Source organism: Halichoerus grypus, chromosome X (assembly GCF_964656455.1).
Source record: "Halichoerus grypus chromosome X, mHalGry1.hap1.1, whole genome shotgun sequence".
Classification (NCBI taxonomy): domain Eukaryota; kingdom Metazoa; phylum Chordata; class Mammalia; order Carnivora; family Phocidae; genus Halichoerus; species Halichoerus grypus.
Genome location: NC_135727.1, coordinates 85,603,996 through 85,624,999, shown reverse-complemented (window position 1 = coordinate 85,624,999; position 21,004 = coordinate 85,603,996). Strand labels below are relative to the sequence as shown.

The 21,004-nt window shown below is 39.7% G+C and overlaps 1 protein-coding gene across 6 annotated transcripts in view; it reads right to left on the bottom strand.

The window, feature by feature from the left end:
• Positions 1-21,004, bottom strand: part of PFKFB1 (6-phosphofructo-2-kinase/fructose-2,6-biphosphatase 1) — a 114,988-nt gene that overhangs the window by 33,330 nt on the left and 60,654 nt on the right. For all 6 annotated transcript variants that reach the window (XM_078065096.1, XM_078065098.1, XM_078065099.1 and 3 more), the window contains 6 exons: positions 12,072-12,197; positions 8,649-8,742; positions 7,735-7,801; positions 6,768-6,842; positions 6,211-6,267; positions 2,833-2,954 (listed from right to left, as the gene is read on the bottom strand). In XM_078065096.1, the coding sequence (XP_077921222.1) occupies positions 2,833-2,954; positions 6,211-6,267; positions 6,768-6,842; positions 7,735-7,801; positions 8,649-8,742; positions 12,072-12,197 (541 nt within the window). The remainder of the gene's footprint in view (positions 1-2,832; positions 2,955-6,210; positions 6,268-6,767; positions 6,843-7,734; positions 7,802-8,648; positions 8,743-12,071; positions 12,198-21,004) is intronic.

The window sequence follows — 21,004 nt, the reverse complement described above, 5'->3', positions numbered from 1 at the left end:
ACCCTGGATGCACAGTAGCAAAACAAAGTAAATAGAATTAGCTGCACTAACCCAAGGCATGTAAAGCAGTGGCTGATGGGTTTGGTTTCAGAAAGTCTCTCCTCTGACCTTCCTAGAGAAGGCCTTTTTATCGGTACCATACTTAATCATTCCCATCCCTGTCATCTATGTTCAATGGTTCCTACAGGACACTTGCACTTGTTGAGCATTTTCTTTTGTCCTACAGGACAAATGGTTCCTACAGGAAAAACCTATGTTCAATGGTTCCTACAGGACACTTGCACTTGTTTGAGCATTTTAAGTCCCCACTCCCTGCATCTGGCAGGGAGTGGGGACTTAAAATACATGAATCTTTATAATCATCCTAGGAATCAGGGATTATTACCTGTGTCTTATAGGTGAGGAAACTGAAGCACAGAGAGAGGAAATGATTTGTTTAAGGTTAACCTCTCCAACTATCTTGTCTAGGACTCTCAGTACCTAGCACTAGAAAATATCTGATGTAGCCTTGTTGCCTAATTACTGTCTGTTCCTGATGCTAGGTCCTGGGTAGCTCTAGGAGAACTTTCAAATTCCTCACCTTAGTCTGACATTCTGGCCCTGCTTGGCCTCACCTCACAGTCCCACACCCACACCCATGCCCATAATTTCTCTGTTTCAATCTAGCCTTCATGCTTTTGCTGGTATATTCTCTAAACTCCCCTACTTTAATTCAGATTTAACTACACTATTCCAAAATGCTCTTCTGTTTGCTTGAAAAGGCATTCCTTGCCTGCTTTCCAAAGCTGAGCTCCTATGCATCCATCCCTTAAGAGCCAGCACATTCACTCTCTCTAGGAAGTCTTCTTTGAGCCCGGGATCATGTGAAGTCATTTAGAGGTGCTTCCCATCAAAAGTAATATCTTAGCTAGTGCCTATCTCTACCATGTGTAATCTAAAATAAAAATTATAAACTATATTATAAAATGAGGAGGTCTCATGAAATTTTGTGATTTTTTTTCATTTTGACCACATTGATGCTGGTTTTGAAATTAAAATAGTAAAAGCTTTCCAGATTGTTTTATTCCTATTTTTGGTAGATTCCACCTTTCTGGTACCCCATACACATGCCTAGTCTACCTATACTGGGTAAACCTACTCTTCCCAATCTCTTTTCCCAAGCTGGGCTGAGTTTCCTCCTTTGTGTTTTTCTAGCCCACTTGGTTTACCATTTCTACAATTCTGATCAACTGCACATTCATTGGCTTCCCCAACCAACTGGGCATTTTATCACAGGAGGGACAGCCCTTCTCTCTTTAGATTCCTAGGGCACAGCTTTGGCAGGGCCCTGATACATGGACTGTAAATGTCTGTTGATGTAAAAATGATTAAATAAAGCCAACCTTCAGAATATGTCATCTTCAGGCCCAAACTGATTCATCAAACACTAACTGAGCACCTGCAGGAGTCTAGGCTGAAGACTGGGGGCTTTCTCAATGCTTCTTTCACTTTAGCTCCCCTTCTTCAAGCTTCTTTCACCATATGCTGCTAGTCTATATGGTGCATTTGTGGAAATTTGAATAAGTTACACTTTTCTCAAGGCAGAAACATCCCCACTCCAGTACACATGCCTTGGTGAGAAAAACAAGTGTACCCTTGACCTGGTTGTCCTTGCACAGTGAACAATCTTTACAATTGTACATAAAAGTCCTGCTCCTCACACCAAGTGTCTAAGCCTCATGTGACAATTCTTTATGACTTAGGGATGTGGGAGGAGCAGAACTAGGCTGGAAGTCTGAGATAAGGATTTGAATAAATGTTCTACTGACTCATTATGTGGCCTTAGGTAAGTTCTTGCCCTGTTCTGGGTTTCAGTTTCTCCATTTAAGGAGCAGTGCAGTAACAATACTTGCCTCCTAGGATTTTGGTTGGGCAAAGTTGGAAGGATGCTGCTTAAACTTCTTAAGGTTTTAATGACTATTTGAGGTTTCCTCATACGTCTCACTTGGGGCCCAAGGGGTCTGGGTGACCAGAGTCTCTTCTCATCACAACCTGTTTTGAGGCTTCTGGGAATATCCTATGTCTAAAACTCACATATTCCCTGTACTATTAGCTAACATGTTTCCAATTTTTAGCTGGCATTATGAATGAGAGTTTCATGTTTTTCATGTGTCTTCCCATATGTTAAGGCACTATGGAAGCTATCTGCAGATAGAAACCACCTCTCTTGCCATTATTTATACTCCTATGTACACCACAGCTCAAAGAGGCCAAATACTTATTGATTGAAGAGGTAGATGGGTTTGTGAAAAGAGACATGAGTAGGAGACAAAATATATGGTTAGATTCCTAGTTCTACCCCTTGATTTGTGCTGGGAGCTTGGCAAGTGGTTTCAGCTAAGACTCAATTTCCTCTTCTTGAAAATTTATGAACATAAGATCTATTTTGGCTTCCTTTATAGGGGTGCTGAGGGGATTCAATGAACCAAAGAAGGTGAACATGTTTGGAAACTGAAGTGTCATCCATGTGTGAGGAATGCTTTTGAAAAAAAAATAACAGCAACAACTACAGAAGGGAAGCATTTGTTCTTAGAGATCAGGGTCTTGATCTGCCCATATTGGTCAGGAAGGGACTATTTTAACACTCTCATGGACATTTTATATATTAAGGAATCACTACCCCAGATACTTAGAGTTTGGAGGATCCTTGAAGACAAATAATCAAATCTAGTTCCCTGATTTTACAGATAGAGAAGCTGAGGTCCAGAGAGGGAGAGCATTTTCCCAGGTCCTAAAGGACATCAAAATAGGGTTAAAGATCCAGTCTTGGATTTTAGGGTTCTGGGTTCTTACCTGTCCAGTTCATCATCCAAGGGTTGGTAGTTGACCTCATAGCATTCAATTCTCTTTAGAAAGTCTTCCAGAACCTTTTCCCTGTCACAGTCTATGTAATCAGGGCTGCCAAGTTTTACTTGCTAGGAAAAGGGAGAACAGAAGAACTGTGAGAGACAGAGACTCTAACAGTGACCTTTGGAAGTGCCCTTAGAGATCATTGAGTACAACATCCCTCATCATAAAGATGAGAAAATTGAGACTTAGACAAAGCGTCTTGCCAAGTTACAAATCAGTCAATTTAAGTGAATTTGGAATGTGTGACTCCTTATGCTTTATTTCTATATGATTAAACAAGGTCTGTTACATTGTACTCAGTTCTAGAGCACACAGTGTTTAAGAAGAACATTTAAAAGAAGATGTGGTGGGGTCTCTGGGCGGCTCAGTTGGTTAAGCGTCTGCCTTCGACTCAGGTCATGATCTCAGTGTCCTGGGATCGAGCTCCGCACTGGGCTCCCTGCTCAGCAGAGAGCCTGTTTCTCCCTCTCCCTCTGCCTGCCGCTCTGCCTACTTGTGCTCTCTCTCTCTTTCAAATAAAGAAATAAAATCTTTAAAAAAAATAAAAGAAGATGTGCGTTGGCTAATTGAATTTAAATAAAAAAATAAAAGAATATGTGGTGTGTATATATATACAATGGTGTGTATATATATATTACTCAGCCATCAAAAAGAAGAAATCTTACCATTTGCAACAACGTGAATAGAACTAGAGGGTATTATGCTGAATCATAAGAAATAAGCGTAAGAAATAAGTCAATCAGAGAAAGGCAATTATTCTTTTTTTAAAAAAATATTTATTTGAGAGAGAGAGATTGAGAGAGAGGGAGAGAGAGAGAGAGAACGAGTAAGGGGGAGGGGCAGAAGAAGAGGGAGAAGCCGACTCCCCACTAAGCAGGGAGCCCAATGCAGGACTCAGTTCCAGGACTCTGGGATTATGACCTGAGCCAAAGGCAGACGCTTAACCGACTGAACCACCCAGGTGCCCCGATTTCACTCATGTGTGGAATCTAAGAAACAAAACAGAGGATCATAGAGGAAGGCAGGGAAAAATAAAATAATATGAAATCAGAGAGGGAGACAAACCATAAGAGACTCTTAACTATAGGAAACAAACTGATGTTTGCTGGAAGGGAGGTGGATAGGGGGATGGGGTAACTGGGTAATGGGCATTAAGGAGGGCACTTGATGTAATGAGCAATGGTTGTTATATGCAACTGATGAATCACTGACTCTACCTCTGAAACTAATACTACACTATATGTTAATTAATTGAATTTAAATAAAAAAATTAAAAAATAAAAGAGGACCAGAAATTGTGATGTGAGAAATGGTTGAAGAAGAGGAACAGGAGATTTTGACCAGGGGTCATAATGGCTTACATGTATTGAGCGTTTAATGAGAAACATGGCATGTTGGCTTTAAATTTCTGAAAAGTTGACGTCTCCTAATCCCCCATTGCCTATCTTCTCCACTCACATTTGTCATCTCAATGAATGGCGCTATCATCCAATCAGTTACCTGAGCCTAAAAAAAATATGGGAGTCATCCTAGATGCGTCTTCATCCCTCACCTCTCAACAGGCACCAGATCTTCTCCACTCTATTTTCTAAATATCCCTCCTATTGATTTCCATTCTCTCTTGCCTGGACACTAACTCTAGCTTTGTGACTAATTACTCTTGTCTACAGTCTTGTTGCTTCTGATGTACTCCTCATACTAGCAGCCAGAAAGATATTTTTAACATGCACATCTGACCATGGAATTCCCCTGCTTAAAACTCTTCACCATTTCCTTATATGTTTTAGGGCACAGTGTGAACTATTTTATCAGGTGGCCCATTTGTCATAATTGAGTCCAAAATGATTTCTTCATCTCATCTCCCATTGTACTCCTATTCTTCCACACACTTTGCTCTAGCCAACTTAAACTACTATAGTTCTCTGGAGATACCATATTTAGTATATACTATTCCCTTATATCCAATTCTTCACCTGCTAAATTCCCATGCATTCTTCAAGATTCAGGTCAGCTATTGCTCTCATTGAGAAGTCTTCCCTGATACACATCTATCCCTCCCATGCAAGGTTGGGTACTCAATAGTGTTCTCCCAGAGCCTCCTTTATTTCTTCATCTCAGCACTGACTCAGAGTTATGTCTATAAACTTGTCAGTATCTCTCAGTATCTCTCACTAGACTGTGAGCTCAGGGGTAGGACTCTCCTCTAAGTCTCTAATACACAGAATGGCCCAGTTCAGTTTATAGATCCAATTTGTGTTGAATCAGTAAATGGGTAGATGGAACGGTGGAGGAAGAACAGAGGGATTGGACATGTTTTATGACCTAAGAGGCAAAAATAGGACCAATCAGTTAAAATTTCAGGGAGGCAAATTTTAGCTTGATTGGAATGCATTTGATGAAAGCAATGAGTCTTTTTTCATTGGAGGTATGAAAAGAAAATATAGACAAACGTTTAGCTGAGATTTCAAGTATCTGATGGAGGATTGAGGGAGGTAACCTATAAGGTCTCTTCTGTCCCTGAGCTCCAATAATTTCATGAAATAAGGAACAATAAAATGTGGCAGATCCAGTTCTAGACCACATGTTTAGAATCTAAGAACAGTTATATTTCTGATACAAGCCTGAGGTTCAGTCCCAGTTCAACTTCTTTCTGGTTGTATGAATCCTTGAAAACTCTTCTCTTGGAATCTCTGTCTCCTCTCTCCAACAATGAAGGATTCCGAACATGCAGGCTTGTTGTAACAAATCAGTAAGAGTCAAGCTTGGTGCCCAGTGCATATTAAGGACTCTATATTATGGCTTCTTTAAATTTCATAGGACTTTTTTTCAGAAAATATGAATTTTATTTTATTTCATATATTTTTTGTTATGTTATGTTAGTCATCATAGTTTTTGATGTAGTGTTCCATGATTCATTGTTTGTGTATAACACCCAGTGCTCCATGCAATACATGCCCTCCTTAATACCCGTTCCTGGGTTAACCCATCCCCCCACCCCCCTCCCCTCTAAAACCCTCAGTTTGTTTCTCAGAGTTCATAGTCTCTCATGGTTCATCTCCCCCTCCGATTTCCCCCCTTTCATTTTTCCTTTCCTTCTCCTAATGTCCTCCATGCTATTCCTTATGTTCCACAAATAAGTGAAACCATATGATAATTGACTTTCTCTGCTTTGTAGTCCAGGACAGTCAAGAAATACTTCCTATAGGAAGTAGGAAGAGAAGCTCAGAGAAGAATACCACCTTTAATAGCCTCATAGAGGTCTTTTTAGGTGTTATCCAAACCTGAGGAAAAGTAAGGAGGAAAAGGTAAAGTGCTCCTCACCCTGATGTTTTCTGCAATAATGCCAGGGTCATTACAGATGGACTCAATGAAAAAGACCTATAAGAGAAAAAGAAGAGAAATTTCCAGCAGAGAATTGTATTTGGTAGGGCCAAACATAGCTTCACCTCTTCTCAGTGGCTCTGAATCATCCCTAGGGGCATCTCTGACAACATAATTTCATACAGTGTTACTTTCAGGATTCTGAGTTTTATTGAGGCATATTGACTCTAAACTGAATGGCCCTGGATTATTTTTTTATGTTTTTACCGGTTTTTAGTTCTTATATATGCTTTTTGTAGTAGTTCTCTTCTCTCCTTCCTCATTTCCACCCCCCACAGTGTCAGCCTGTCAGCAATTATCTTCCATTGCCTAATATAGCACCTCTTTCCTGTTCTGTTTTGTTGCTTCTAACTGTGATCTGGAAAGCCATATAACCAAATTAAAATGTTGAGCCTGATTTGTAGCTGATTTGACAGATTAGAGTCCTCTGGTTTGCCTTTCTTTGGGGTTTGTACTAGATAAGTAGGCTCTAGAAAAGAGTGGGAGTGTTACTATACCTTGTAACCATGTTCCTTAGCAAACTGCAGAATTAGTGACCGTCGTTCTCTGGTAGTGTTGGTGGCATCAAAAACCTAGAGGCCAATGATGAAATTGGTTTACTCTGAATCTGGTTTTGAGAGAACACCTATGCCTTGACTATCCTTGTGCTAAGTGGAGGGCTTCCAGGGTGACATAGAACTTGACTGAGTTTTGAAGAATAGGAAGGATTTGAAATTGACTTATTCCAATTTCTTAAGCATTCATTGAGCCCTTGCTGTCAGTCCAGAAATGTAGCAGACTGTAGGTATAAACAAGAGGAAAATTGTAAATTTTTATTAGGGTAATTTTATAGGTAAAACAACCAAGGCTTAGAGGAAAGATTTGCCTTAACCAAGGCCACCAAGAGTTGCTACCAGAGCAGAGCTAGAATGGATCTTCTCAATTCCTAGTTGAGGATTCTTCCTTCCCTATCACTTTGGAGCTCTTCAAGAACAGGAAACAACTCCCTATCTTCAGCACCTCAGGTGGGACCATTTGAGGATCTTTTCCCCTTTTAGAATTCACAAATCTTACCCCAAGGGTCTATGAGATTAAATTGACTAGATATTTAGGTAAATCTCTAGAACTCAAAAATGTTTGTACTGTAATCTTAAAGTGTACTGAAGTCTTACTGAATTCTTGGGGGTGGAGTGGTAAAGCATAGCGGTTAAGAGTGTAGATTTTGGACCTATGCAACTTGAATTCTAGTTTTAGCCTTGCTGCATACATGCTGTGCCACCCTGGGAAATTATTTAATCTCTCTGTGCCATTTTTCTGGGCTATAAAATGGAGTATAACAACAATGCCTGTCTTATGGGAGAGGGTGGAATTAAATTAATATGTGCAAAGTACTTAGAATAGTGTGTAGAACATAGTAAATGCTCAATACATATTAGGGGTCCTTCATTCTGGCAGAAACTTGAGGGAAAATGCAAATTTCCTTACCGCAACATGACCTTCCTCATGGCTGAGATAGTCATGGACATCCTTCAAGGCTGCCAGGGCACACTGCCTGAAAAAGATGGAGAAAGAAACAGACAATCCTTGTCCCCAAGATGAGTTCCTCTCTATTTTTCTCCATTGTCTTTTGCACCATCTCTCAGATATCTCACATTAAATTATTCATCAATGAAACATCTACACAGGGTATCCTATGTTCTAGGCACTATGACAAGCACAGACAGGTCACACAGTTGAAAGTGGCTCTGTGTGCACATTTTAGGGGCAGGCATAAAGTGCCATACCCAGGAAAAGTGGACTAATGACAGAGACATATTAAAAAACAACCTTTGAGGGGATAGAGCTCAAGTGGAACTGGTCCTTAAACCCAGGTAGATTTTGAGTATATAGTGTGTGAAGTAGAAGGCATTCCTGGAATAGGTAACAGTACAAGCACAGGTATGATGGTGGCAATATATTTGTGCATTTGGCAAAAATCTATTTAGTGATTACTCTTTGCTGGGTTCTATTATAAGGGCATGGATCAATAAATGAGACCTAGGATCTGTTCTGGAAGTGCTCAGTGTCTTGTAGAGGAGAGAGAACTTGAGATTGAATAAATGGTACTGGAGAGACTGGAATGGGCCATGCTATTGAGACTCTTAAATGCTCAGACTCAAATTTTCCACTCTCTTCTGTAAGGAGTAGGAGACCATTAGTTCCTAAGTTCTTAAGTAGGGGATGGTTATGACCAGAAACAGACTTTGGGTAAGCTAGGGGAAGGGCTTTTCCAACCACCCTTTGAGAGTCTGGAAAACCTCCTTGCTAACCCAAATTACTCTGCCCCACACCCCCATTATCTGAACAAAGCCCTCCTTCAACAAGGAGCAGCACTGAACTCTAAAATATTAGACACTTACTTCCTGATATGTAGGGCCTCCATGTTGTCTGGAAGAAAAAATTCATAGTTCTTGTAGCTCACTGCCTCTCGTCGGTACTGGCCTAAATTAAACACTGAAAGCAGGGACACCTGGTGAAGGGGTTGGAAAGATTCTAGTGGAAAAATATGTCATTGTTGGGAGGGATTTCAGAGATTGAAGGAGGTATAATTTGTAGCTATAGAATATGCTTAAAAGCTTCAAATTATGGCTACCATCTCATTTATTCCTCACAACAACCCTGCGACATAGAAATTATAATCCCATTTTACAAATGAAGAAATTGAAGTTCAGAGATAGGAAGTAACTTTCATAGTTAATAAGTGGGAATCTGGGATTAAAAACCAGGTCTGTTTGGCTCCAAAGCTAGTGGATTTTCTGCTATTCTACCATAAACTCTAACCCTTCAATGCTCTACTCCATTGGAAAGATAAGGAAACAGATCCAGTGAGTAAAATCAATCACTAAGGATCAAACAGGTGAGCAGGTAATTTAGTGAGTCAGTAGGTAACAGGACTAGACTGGGCCTCCTGAATCCTAGTCCAATGTTACTACATTTTCCTGTATCATGACAGAAAATCTAAATTTATTGCCCTCTCTAAGCCATACTTTCTCATCAGTAATAATGAAAAACCTGAGAGAAGGTAAGGAAAGGAGAAGAAAGAGGATAAGAAGCTAATGCAATATTTCATTCATCCATTCAATAAACACATTCTGATGCACACTCTGTAAAGCAGGACATGAGTTCTGAAGTCTCAAAGATAGATGAGATATGCATGATGGGGTCCCAAGGAGCTCACAATCCAGCAAGTAGGACAGAGAGTAAACCAGTAAATATAGAGTTCCCACACAGTTTGTTAAGTTCTCTGTCAGGCATTCGAAAGAATAAGGGGGAAGGACAAATTAATTACACTTGGGGTAATCTAAGATCATTTCTTGGAGAAAGCAGCATTTGAACCAGTCCTTTTAGGAAGGCAGGCCTTTTATAGACAGGCATGGGGGATGGGAGTGGGGAACAAAGACATTCCAGGTAGAGGAACACCGTAAGCAAAGGTATGACATTGGCAGAAGGCAGAATATGTTTAGGGGATGGTGAGTTATTCACTGTGACTGAAGCCTGAGAGACTGGCTGGGGTGGATTGTGGAGGGCCTTGAACAACAGGCTAAAAAGCTTGGGCTTAAACCTGCAGACCAAGAAGATCCTTGGAGGCTGTAGGTATGGTAAGCTTTGTGCTTTGAAACATGACTCTGAGGCTTTGTGCTCTGTGAGAATGGACTGGACTGGAGCAGATGGAAAGTATGTGCATTAGGGCAGAGACCCATCCATCACCATCCCATGTTCTCCTAACACCCAGCAGAAGCTACTTGGAGCCGCAGTCCTCCACAAGAACTATTCCTTCTCTCCTCTTCTGCCAATGTTCTACTCCTCCCACAAGACCAAGCTCAAATATACCCTATCTAGAAGCTTTCTCTGCCTTCCAGTTGGTGATTTCCTCTGTGAGCCCCCTCAGTACCCTGATTTAGGATTCCTTAAGTGACCATGAGGTGTTAGTATGCATCCCAGCCAGATAGAAAACTCTTCAAGGACAGGGTGTGAATCTCATTAATTTTTGCATCTTCAATGCCTAGCATGGGTTTTGGCACATAAAAAACCATTGGAAAACCCTTTGCCAGTGAATTAGAGAAAGTGCATGAAGGAAAAGAAGAAATGGGAGAAAGAGAGGAGGAGAGTTGAAGAGAGGGAGGGAAGGGGGAAGATAGGATGCTGAGATGGGCAAGAGAAAGGAGAGAAAAATAATGGAGAAAAGGTGAGTATAGGGTCAAGGTGGGATTATTTTTTCTTCCCATCAGTAGAGCCAAGTAGCAGACCTGGCACAGTGAGTGTCGGCTTTGGAATCAACCAGATGTGGGCTCATTTCCTGGTTCTGTCACTCAGTGGCCGTGTGCCTTTAGAGGTACTTCACCTCTTGGGCATTAATTTAATCAACTGTAAAATGATGATAATACTAGATTCTTTTTCATGGGCATTTTAGAACTTAAGAATAGATGTTAGTTCTTTGAGGATAGGCATCCTATCCTACTTGTCTTTGCCCAATATCCAACAAGGGCTTTTACACAGCTATCTGCTCAGTGAATAATTAATGATTGAATAAATAAATGCCCAAGGAGAACTGTTTGCTGCAATGGGGAGCAGTGCTCCATTTCACAAGAGAGAGTCTAAGTACTTGCTTAGTGTACCAGGAAAGGAGGAACATGGTCGCAATAAAATTTTTAGATAAGTTGATATTCATTGAAAGTATCAATATAGTCATTGGGGGTAAATAAAAAACACTGGTAGACTTTCTTACCATTACTGTTTTTATTCTGAATTGTATATGATGTGGAGGCACCCTATTTCTTACTGTTTAGAGCCTCTAAATGTCTTAATCTGGTCATACTTGAGAGAAGGAAAGGAATATGACCTGGTCCCCTGTCCCCAGAACAGCTCCTGGGGAAAGATACACAGACACACACTACAACAGCACACTCTGTAATTAGTGTTGGCATAGAGGGGGCTGTTGGGAGGGTTGGTATGGGAGCTCAGAGAAGCACAGTCCTCTTAGGGGGAACAGAGCCATCAAACAGGAATGGAGATACAGGGTGGGGGTGGGTAGAAAAATCAAATGGGGAATAGGAGAGAGTGATTACTAAATAACTGATAGTAGCAGAAAAGAGACCACACTGAGGAGAATGGAAAGTTGGAAATAGGGAGTGAAGGAGGAGATTGACAGGCAGGGAAGGAGGCCCTTCTGGAGGTGGAAAAAGGCAGGACCACTTCCAGCTGGGGAGGGGAAGTAAAAAAGCTCAGACCTAAGGAGAGGCTTGGAGAGAGTGGACACCTTCTGAACTCTAGAGGATGAGGTGAATGAAGGTGCCCAGCTTTAGTGAAGACCCTGTGGGAACCTCTGGGCTGTGGCTTCAATATGCTTGATTCTACATACCCTAAGGCTTGAAGAAAATCTTAAGGTTTTGGATAAATGGTAATGCTAATCAAAATAGTATTATTGGTGTGATAATAATAATAATAATGGTAATAAAATAATAATAATGGTAATAAAAATAGTATATTACTTATAGGATTGTGTTAAGTTCTTGCAAAACTGGAGGTCCTTGAGAACAGCATTTAATCTTACTAGTTTTCCTATACCTAGTACCTAGAATACAGTTAGGCATAGAGTATGTGCTCAAGAAATTGTAAAACTTTTAAGAGTGTGGTGGTGGTGGTAGTAGTAGTTGTTGTAGTAATAGTAGTAGTAGTAATCCTAAGATTCGTAATAATGTTTTGAGGCATTCTGAGGCCTGCTACCTTACTCTTCAGCCTGTGGCCGGTAGGGGGCTATAGAACAAAGGGTTTCAGAGACATACCTTTAGTTGGTGTTCCTATCCAGTTGAGATATCTTGTGAGCTTCGTGGAGATGTAGGTCTTTCCTCGAGCTGGTAAACCCACCATGATCACCATTGTGGGGGAATTGGTAAACTGGGGTATTGATGCTGGAAGATAAACAAAATCTCAAAGGCTTATCCCCAGGTCCCCATCATCTTCTGTTATCAGCTCAGAGATGTTGAATTGGGAAAACATCTTCCCTACTATTATAACAATGACAACAATAACAAAAACCTGGAAATTTTCAAACTGACTTCTGAATTCATCAGAAAACTGAGATTACAGTGTGAACAGCTAACCCCAAATCCATAAAGACAGGCAGTCATCTGCAGGGAGCAATAGGGCCCAGGTATTTGCTTATCTTTCATAGATACTACTGCACAACATATAAACTCATAAGAGGATTCAGCTAAAAATTTTTAATAAATTGCTAAAGGTTCATTGTGGGCTAGCATGAGAATGTGAAGCCCCTGGGGCTGAAGACATAGGCGGTTTTGCATCCTCTAGGAATTCCACCAGGTACAGAAGAATCCTGAAAAAGATGTTCTGTAGTTCTGGCTTGGAGAGGAAAACAGAATAGCAGCCATTGCTGAAATTGTGCCCAGGCCATTCTCCCTTTGTATTCTATGAAACAAAAACCTTAGTCTTCATAGAGAAAGGGAATGCAACTGTAGTTTGAGAGCACTGGTGGAAATTAAGTGCTGCTGACAGAGAAGAATGGCCAACACTATTGAAACTCTGCTGAGACCAATCTACTCCATCTCCCCTAAAGAAAATAAGCCTTAATCTGAAGAAGGAAGGGCAACAGAAAGTGAGGACACTGGTAGAAACTCAGCACAGCTGGAGAAGGAAAATGGAAAAATGCCGTAGCCCAGGAGGCATCGGAATATGCACTAGGCGCACCATTATAGTTAATGAAGAACCAGGAACACATGGGAAGGTCACACCTCCAAGATTGAGGATAAGACTGCCTAAGATGGAGGCTTAATCAGACTAACATGGAATGTCATTAGTCCCCTATTCCCTACTATCAGGCTAAAATAAGTAAAATAACAGAAGACTACATCTTCAAAGGATGCAAAAGATAATTGTCTCCAGAGAGCAGTCCAAAGGGAAGAATCAAGGCAAGAAGAAAAATAGTCTGAAGAGACAAATCATTAGGATCAGACTCAGTTATGATACTCATGTTGGAATTATCAGGCAAGGAATTTAAAATAGTTATGATTGATAAGTTAAAAGCTTTATTGAAAAGGTAGACAGCATGCAAGATCAGATAGATAATTTCAGTAGGGGGATGGAAAGTATAAGAAAGAATCAAATATAAATGCAAGAGAAGAAACACAGTAATTGATCTGAAGAATGTCTTCAATGTTCTCATAAGTGAACTTAACATAGCTGAGAAATATATGAACTTGAAAATAGATCAGTAGAAATTACACACCCTAAAAAGCAGAGAGAAAAAAAAAATTGTAAAAAAAAAACAAACCAAACAAAACAACCCAGAACAAAATATCCAAGAACTTTGTATAAAATAGTGGAATATATATGTAACATAGAAATATCACATATAGACATATATATGTAATTAGAATATATATATATATATATATAATGTAATATATATGTAATTAGAATAACAGAACGAGAAGAGGGAGATAATGGGAAAGAAGAAATATTTGAAGAAAGAACTGCCAAAATTTTCCAAAATTCAGTTATTGATACCAAACCACAGATTCAAGTATCTCAGAGAATACCAAGCAAGATAAATAAAATTTTAAAAAGAAGCACACCACACCTAGACATAGCAAATTCAAACTGCAGAAAATCCGGCAAAAATAAAATACTGAAGGAGGCCAGGAAAAAGGGGTAGTAGGAACACCTTACTTACAGAAGAACAAGGAGGAGAATTATACTGGACTTCTTGTCAGAAGCCACATAAGCAAAAAAGATAGTGGAATAAAAAATTTAAAGTACTGGAAGTAAGCAACAACAGCAACAACAACAAAAAAGCCCCACAAACCCTGCCAATCCAGAATTCTAAATTCAGCAAAAATGTCCTTCAAAAATAGAGGCAAAATAAATACTTTTATTTCAGACAAAAAAAAAAAAAAAACAAAACTGGAAATTCATCACAGGCAGACCTTTCTTATAAGAAATATTAAAGAACAATATTTAGGCAGAAAAGATCTGATATAGGTCAGAAAATTGGATCTACATCATTAAAGAAAAGCATTGAAAAAGGAATAAATTAAGGCAAAATATACCTTTTATTTTGCATATTCTTAATTGTTCTAAAAGATAACTGACCATTTAAAGCAATAATAGTAATAATGTATTGGGTGTTCATAGCATATATCAAAATGAAATAAGTACAACAATGACACAAGGAAAGGGAGGAAGAGTCTGGGAATATTCTGTTATACGGTATTTGTTCTACATGTAAGGTAATATAGTGTTATTTGAAGGTGAACCCAAATGATTTTAAAACATACATTGTAAACCCTAGGGGAACCACTAAAAAGTAAAAAAAAAAAAAAAAAAAAAAAAAGCACGAAGATATATAAATGATAAGTAAACACAAGCAATAAAATGAGATCATGAAAAATGCTCAGATAAGATGAAGAAAAAGCAAAAAAAAAAAGATAAAAAAGAAACAAAGAAATCTGGGAAGATGGTGGTGGAGTAGGAAAACTCTAGGCTTGCCTTGTCCCACAAATACAACTAGATAACTATCAAATCATCCTAATAACCCCAAAACCAACCTGAAGAATGGCAGAACAAACTTCACAACTAAAGGTAGAGAAGAGCCCACATCGAAGAAGGTAAGAAGTGTGGAAACACACCTTGGGAGAGAAACAGATCATTGTCACCATGGTGGGGAAGGAGCTGCAGTTGCAGAAAAGGGTGAGACAGACTAGCACACAGGGGAGCCCACATAGAGAAGACAAGCATCAATGGAAATTGGCTTGGAAAGTAAGAGGGGCTGAATTTTGTGAGTTCTTGCAACCACCAAGGCTTAAAGCCTGGAGATTTAAAGGTCAGCAGGATTGGCTCTGGGAAAGCACAGAGGGCATTAAGGATGCTCTTGGAGAGAAAGCAGGGCAAACAGTCTGCGGGCATAAAACTTGAAAACAGCAATCTGAAGAGTGCCTGGGACACACAATAGGGAGGTTATTTGCTCATCTTGGAGTGTGTCACTGAGTGGTAGCATTCAGGGAAAGACCCCACTGGGAGCAAAGGGAATGACAGGCACCATTTCTCTCCTCTACCCCTCAGTTTAAGAACAGGACCACTTGTGGGACCCAGCCAAGGCCTACACTTGCTACCAAACTAACTTATACCAAACTGTGACCTCCCCCCCCACACACACACACTCTGGTGGAACTGCCCTTCCCAGTCATGCTTGCCTCAGTTCCATTGTGGCAGGACCCTTCCCCTAGAAGACCAGCTCAAACCCCTGCCCACATTGCATCCCTCGAACCAGGAGTTTTGCAGGGCTTTGGTTCTGGCAGCAATGGTGGAAGCACAAGCAGACCAGAACACACCTAGTTAAAAATTGCCACACTCAGACCAGGTACCAAATATTGCCCACAACAGGTGAAGAGAGCCTTTGCAGGTGACTAGCCTGAAGGATAAAGCAGCCATGATACAGTGGCAGAGCACATGCAGCACCAATTGGAGACATGCCCTGAAGCACTAGGCCATGGGGAATAGAGGACACTATACTATGGGGTATTATAGGACCTCTTCTTCATAAGGCCATTATCCTCAAGAACAGGAGAAGTAGCTGACTTTCCTCACATACAGGAACATGCATAAGTACTTACAAAAATGAGAAGACAGACAAATTTATTCCAAATGCAAGAATTGGATAAGGCCATGACCAGAGGTCCAAGCAAAACAGATATAAGTGACATGCCTGACAGAGAATTTAAAGTAATGATCATAAAGATACACACTGGACTTGAGAAAAGACTGGAAGGCATCAATGAGTCCCTTAATACACAGATAAGGAATAGCATAACAGAGATAAAGGGTTCAATAAATGAAATGAGAAACACACTTGATAAAATGAACAGCAGGCTGGAAAAAACAGAAGAACAAATTAGTGATCTACAAGACAGAGTAACCAAATGTAATCAAGCTGAACAAAAGAAAAAAGAATTGTGCAAAATGAGAATAGGTTTAGGGAACGGAGAGACTCCATCAAACATAATAACATTCATATTATAGGGATCCCAGAAGAAGAGAAAAAAATAGTGGGCAGAAAATTTACTTGCACAAATAATAATGAAAAAATTCCCTAATCTGAGGAAGGAAACAGATATCCAGATCCAAGGGACACAGCGATGCTCCAACAAAATCAATAAAAGCATATCCACACTAAGACATATTGTAATTAAAATGGCAAAATTTAGTGATGAAGAAAAATTTTACAGGCAGCAAGTCAAAAGTTACATACAAGGGAAACCCCATAAGGCTGTAAATGAACATTTCAGCAGAAACCTTGCAAACCAGAGGGAGGGAAATGATACATTCAAATTGCTGAATGGGAAAAATATACAGCCAAGGTACTCTATACAGCAAGGCTATCATCCAGAATAGGAGGAGAGATAAAGAGTTTCTTAGATAACTAACATAACATAATTTAAAAAAAAAAAGTTTCTCAGACAAACAAAAACTGAAGGAGTTCATGATCATTAAACCAGCCTGCAAGAAATATTAAAGGGGACACTTTGAGTGGAAAGGAAGGATTATAAATGAGAAGATGAAGGTAGGAAACACAAAAGCAATAAAAATTAATACTTCTGTAAAAAACTGGTAAAGGAACTCACAAAATAAAAGATTGCAAAATATGACACCATATATCTCAAACGTGGGAAGGAGAGGAGTAAAGAATGAGTTCAAACTTAAATGACCATCAACTTGATATAGACTGCTATATATGGGAGATGTTATATGCAAATCTAATTGTAACCACAAATCAAAAACCACTAATATGTATGCAAAGAAAAAGAGAAAGAAATATAAATGTATCACTAAGGAAACCCAGCAAACCATGAAAGAAAGAAAGAAGGAAAGAGAATGAACAGAGAAAAATTTCAGAAACAATCACAAAACAAGTAATAAAATTGCAAGAAATACATATACATCAATAATTACTTTGAAAGTAAATGGACTAAATGTTCTGATCAAAAGACATAAAGTAATACAATGGATTAAAAAGCAAGACTGATCTATATGCTGCCCACAAGAGACCCATTTTAGACTGAGACACGTGCAGATTGAAACTGGGAGGATGGAGAAGAATTTATCATGCAAATGGATGTTAAAAGAAAACTGGAGGAGCAAAAATTATATCAGACAAACTAGATTTTAAAACAAAGACTGTCACAAGAGACAAAAAAGGACACTGTATAATCAAATGGGGACAATCCAACAAGAAGATATAACAGTTGTAAATATTTATGCATCCAAGATGGGAACACCCAAATATGAAAAAGAGATAAAAACAAACACAATGGGGAAGAGCAAGGTGGCGGAGGAGTAGGAGACCTAAATTTTGTCCAGTCCCAGGAATTCAGCTAGATAGGTATCAGACCATTATGAACACCTACAAACTCAACAGGAGATCAAAGAAAAGAATAGCACCAATTCTATAAACAGAAAAGCGACCACTTTCTGGAAGTTAAGACTTGTGAAGAAGTGGATATGAGGCGATATTCGAGAAGATAGACCACAGGGGGAAGGAGCCTCCCTCAGCCAGCTACCAGCAAGTGATAGAGCACCAGAGCAAAAAATGGGAACTTTTAAAAGTCGGCTCCGCTGAGGGACGTCACTCCAGTGGCTAAGTGGGGGTGGAACCCTCGCTGGGACAGTGTGGTCTCAGGACCCTCAGGGTCACAGAAAGACCGGGGGTGTCTGAGTGTGGCAGAGCTCCCAGGTATCAGAGTGGGGAAGCCGGCTGGAAAGATGAGCCGAGAAGTGGGCTCTCAGCTCAGGGTTGCCATAAACTGTGATCCGCGGCACAGTCAGGCCACCGTTCTTCGAGCAGGGACCCAACAAGCAGCAGATCTGGGGAGACTCCCTTTCCTCCCCTGGGAGGAGTGGCGCAGGAGTGCACTGCAGAAATCTGTTGGGTTTGGAGACTCCAAATGGGGTTGTGTGTCAGAGATAGAAATGCTTGGTCAGAGTCCAGGTGATCACAGAGTGCAGCCGGAGACTGGGGAGACAGGAGTGATTCACTGCTTTTCTCTGAGGGAGCACTGAGGAGTGGGGCCCTGAGCTCTTGACTCCTTTGGGATTAGAGACTGGGAGGCTGCCATTTTCATTCTTATCCTCCAAAGCTGTATGGAAAGCTTTCAGGGAACAAAAGCTACCAAGAGCAAACCTGAGCAGGTTACCTAGCCTGGTCCCTGACAAGGGCGGTGCAATTCCGCCTCGGGCAAAGACATTTGAGAATCACTGCAACAGGCCCCTCCCCCAGAAGATCAGCAAGAACATCCAGCCAAGACTCAGTTTCCCAATCAATGAGAACTGCAAAGCTACAGCACTAGAGGAATACAGCACATAGAATTCATGACTTTTTTCCTATGATTCTTTAGTCTTTCAAAGTTAATTTTTTAAATTTTCTTTGTTTTTTTCTTTTTCTATTTTTTAAAAATCTTTCTTTTTCCCTTTTTCAACCATCTTATCAATTTTTTTTCTAAAATCTTTTTTAATTTTCATTTTTAGAGTCATATTCTATCCCTTCATTATAGTTAACCTTAAGTTTTCTCTCTTTAAAATTTTGGGATACAGTTTCTTCTAACAGACCAATATACACCCTAAATCTCTAGTGTATGGATTTGTTCTAGTCTCCTGCCTGATCACATTCTCTCCCTTTTTATTTTTTTTTAAATTTGTCTTCTTTCTTTTTTCAACAAACTTCTTATCAATTCCTTTTATAAAATCATTTATATATATATTTTAAATTTTATTATGTTATGTTAGTCACCATACAATACATCATTAGTTTTTGATGTGGTGATCCATGATCCATTGTTTTCGTATAACAACCAGTGCTCCATGCAGTACGTGCCCTCCTTAATACCCATCACTGGGCTAACCAATCCCCCCTCTCCCCTCCCCTCTAATACCCTGTTTGTTTCTCAGTGTCCATAGTCTCTCATGGTTCATCTCTCCCTCCGATTCCCCCCCCCTTCATTTTTCCCTTCCTTCTACTAATGTCCTCCATGCTATTCCTTATGTTCCACAAATAAGTGAAACCATATGATAATTGGCTTTCTCTGCTTGACTTATTTCACTTAGCATAAAATCCTCCAGTCCCATCCATGTTGATGTAAAAGTTGGGTATTCATCCTTTCTGATGGCTGAGTAATATTCCATTGCATATATGGACCACATCTTAATTTTTATCTTTACAGTCATATTCCATCCCTTCATCATATTTACCCTTATTTTTGTACATATTTAAGTTTTTCTTTCTTTAAAATTTTGGGAGGCAGTGTCTTCTAACAGACCAAAATACGCCCAAAATCTAGTGTGTGGCACTGATCTATTCAACAGCCTGATCATATTTGATCATATTCTTTTTTTTTTCTTTCTTTCCTTTCTTTTCCTCCCGGTTTTGGGTCTCTTCTGGTTTGTTTAGTGTATATTTTCTGGGGTCATTGTTAACCTGTTAGCATTTTGTTCTCTCATTCATTTATTCTCCTCTGGACAAAATGACAAGATGGAAAAACTCACCTCAAAAAAAAGAACAAGAGGCAATACCAACTGCCAAGCACCTAATCAATACAGACATTAGTAAGATGTCTGAACTAGAGGTCAGAATCATGATTATAAAGATACTAGCTGGGCTTGAAAAAGCATGGAAGATACTAGAGAATGCCTTTCTGGAGAAATAAAAGAACTAAAATCTAACCAAGTCAAAATCAAAAAGCTATTAATGAGGTTCAATAAAAAATGGAGGCTCTAACTGCTAGGATAAATGAGGCAGAAGAGAGAATTAGTGATATAGAAGACCAAATGATGGAGAATAAAGAAGCTGAGAAAAAGAGAAATAAACAACTAATGGAGCAGGAGGGGAGATTTTGAGAGACAAATGATACCATAAGATGAAACAATATTAGAATAATTGTGATCCCAGAAGAAGAAGAAGAAAGAGAGGGGCAGAAGGTATGTTGAAGCAAATTATACCGGAAAAGCTCCCTAATTTGGGGAAGCAAACAGGCATCAAAATCCAGGAGGCACAGAGAACCCCCCCAAAATCAATAAAAATAGGTCAACACCCCAACATCTAATAGTAAAACTCACAAGTCTCAGAGATAAAGCGAAAACCCTGAAAACAGCTCAGGACAAGAGGTCTGTAACCTACAATGGTAGAAACATTAGATTGGCAGCAGACCTATCCACAGAGACCTGGTAGGCCAGAAAGGACTGGCATGATATATTCAGAGCACTAAACGAGAAAAAATATGCAGCCAAGAATACTATATCCACCTAGGCTGTCACTGAAAATAAAGGAGAGATAAAAAGATTCCAGGACAAACAAAAACTAAAAGAATTTGCAAACACCAAACCAACCCTACAAGAAATATTGAAAGGGGTCCTCTAAGCCAAGAGAGAACCTAAAAGTAACATAGACCAGAAAGGAATAGAGACAAAATACAGTAACAGTTACCTTACAGGCAATACAATGGAGCTAAATTCATATATTTCAATAGTTACCCTGAATGAAAAAGGGCTAAATGCCCCAATCAAAAGACATGGGGTATCAGACTGGATTAAAAAAAAAAAAAAGACCCGTCGATATGCTGCCTGCAAGAGATTCATTTTAGAACCAAAGACACCTCCAGATTGAAAGTGACAGGGTGGAAAACAATTTACCATGCTTATGGACATCAAAAGA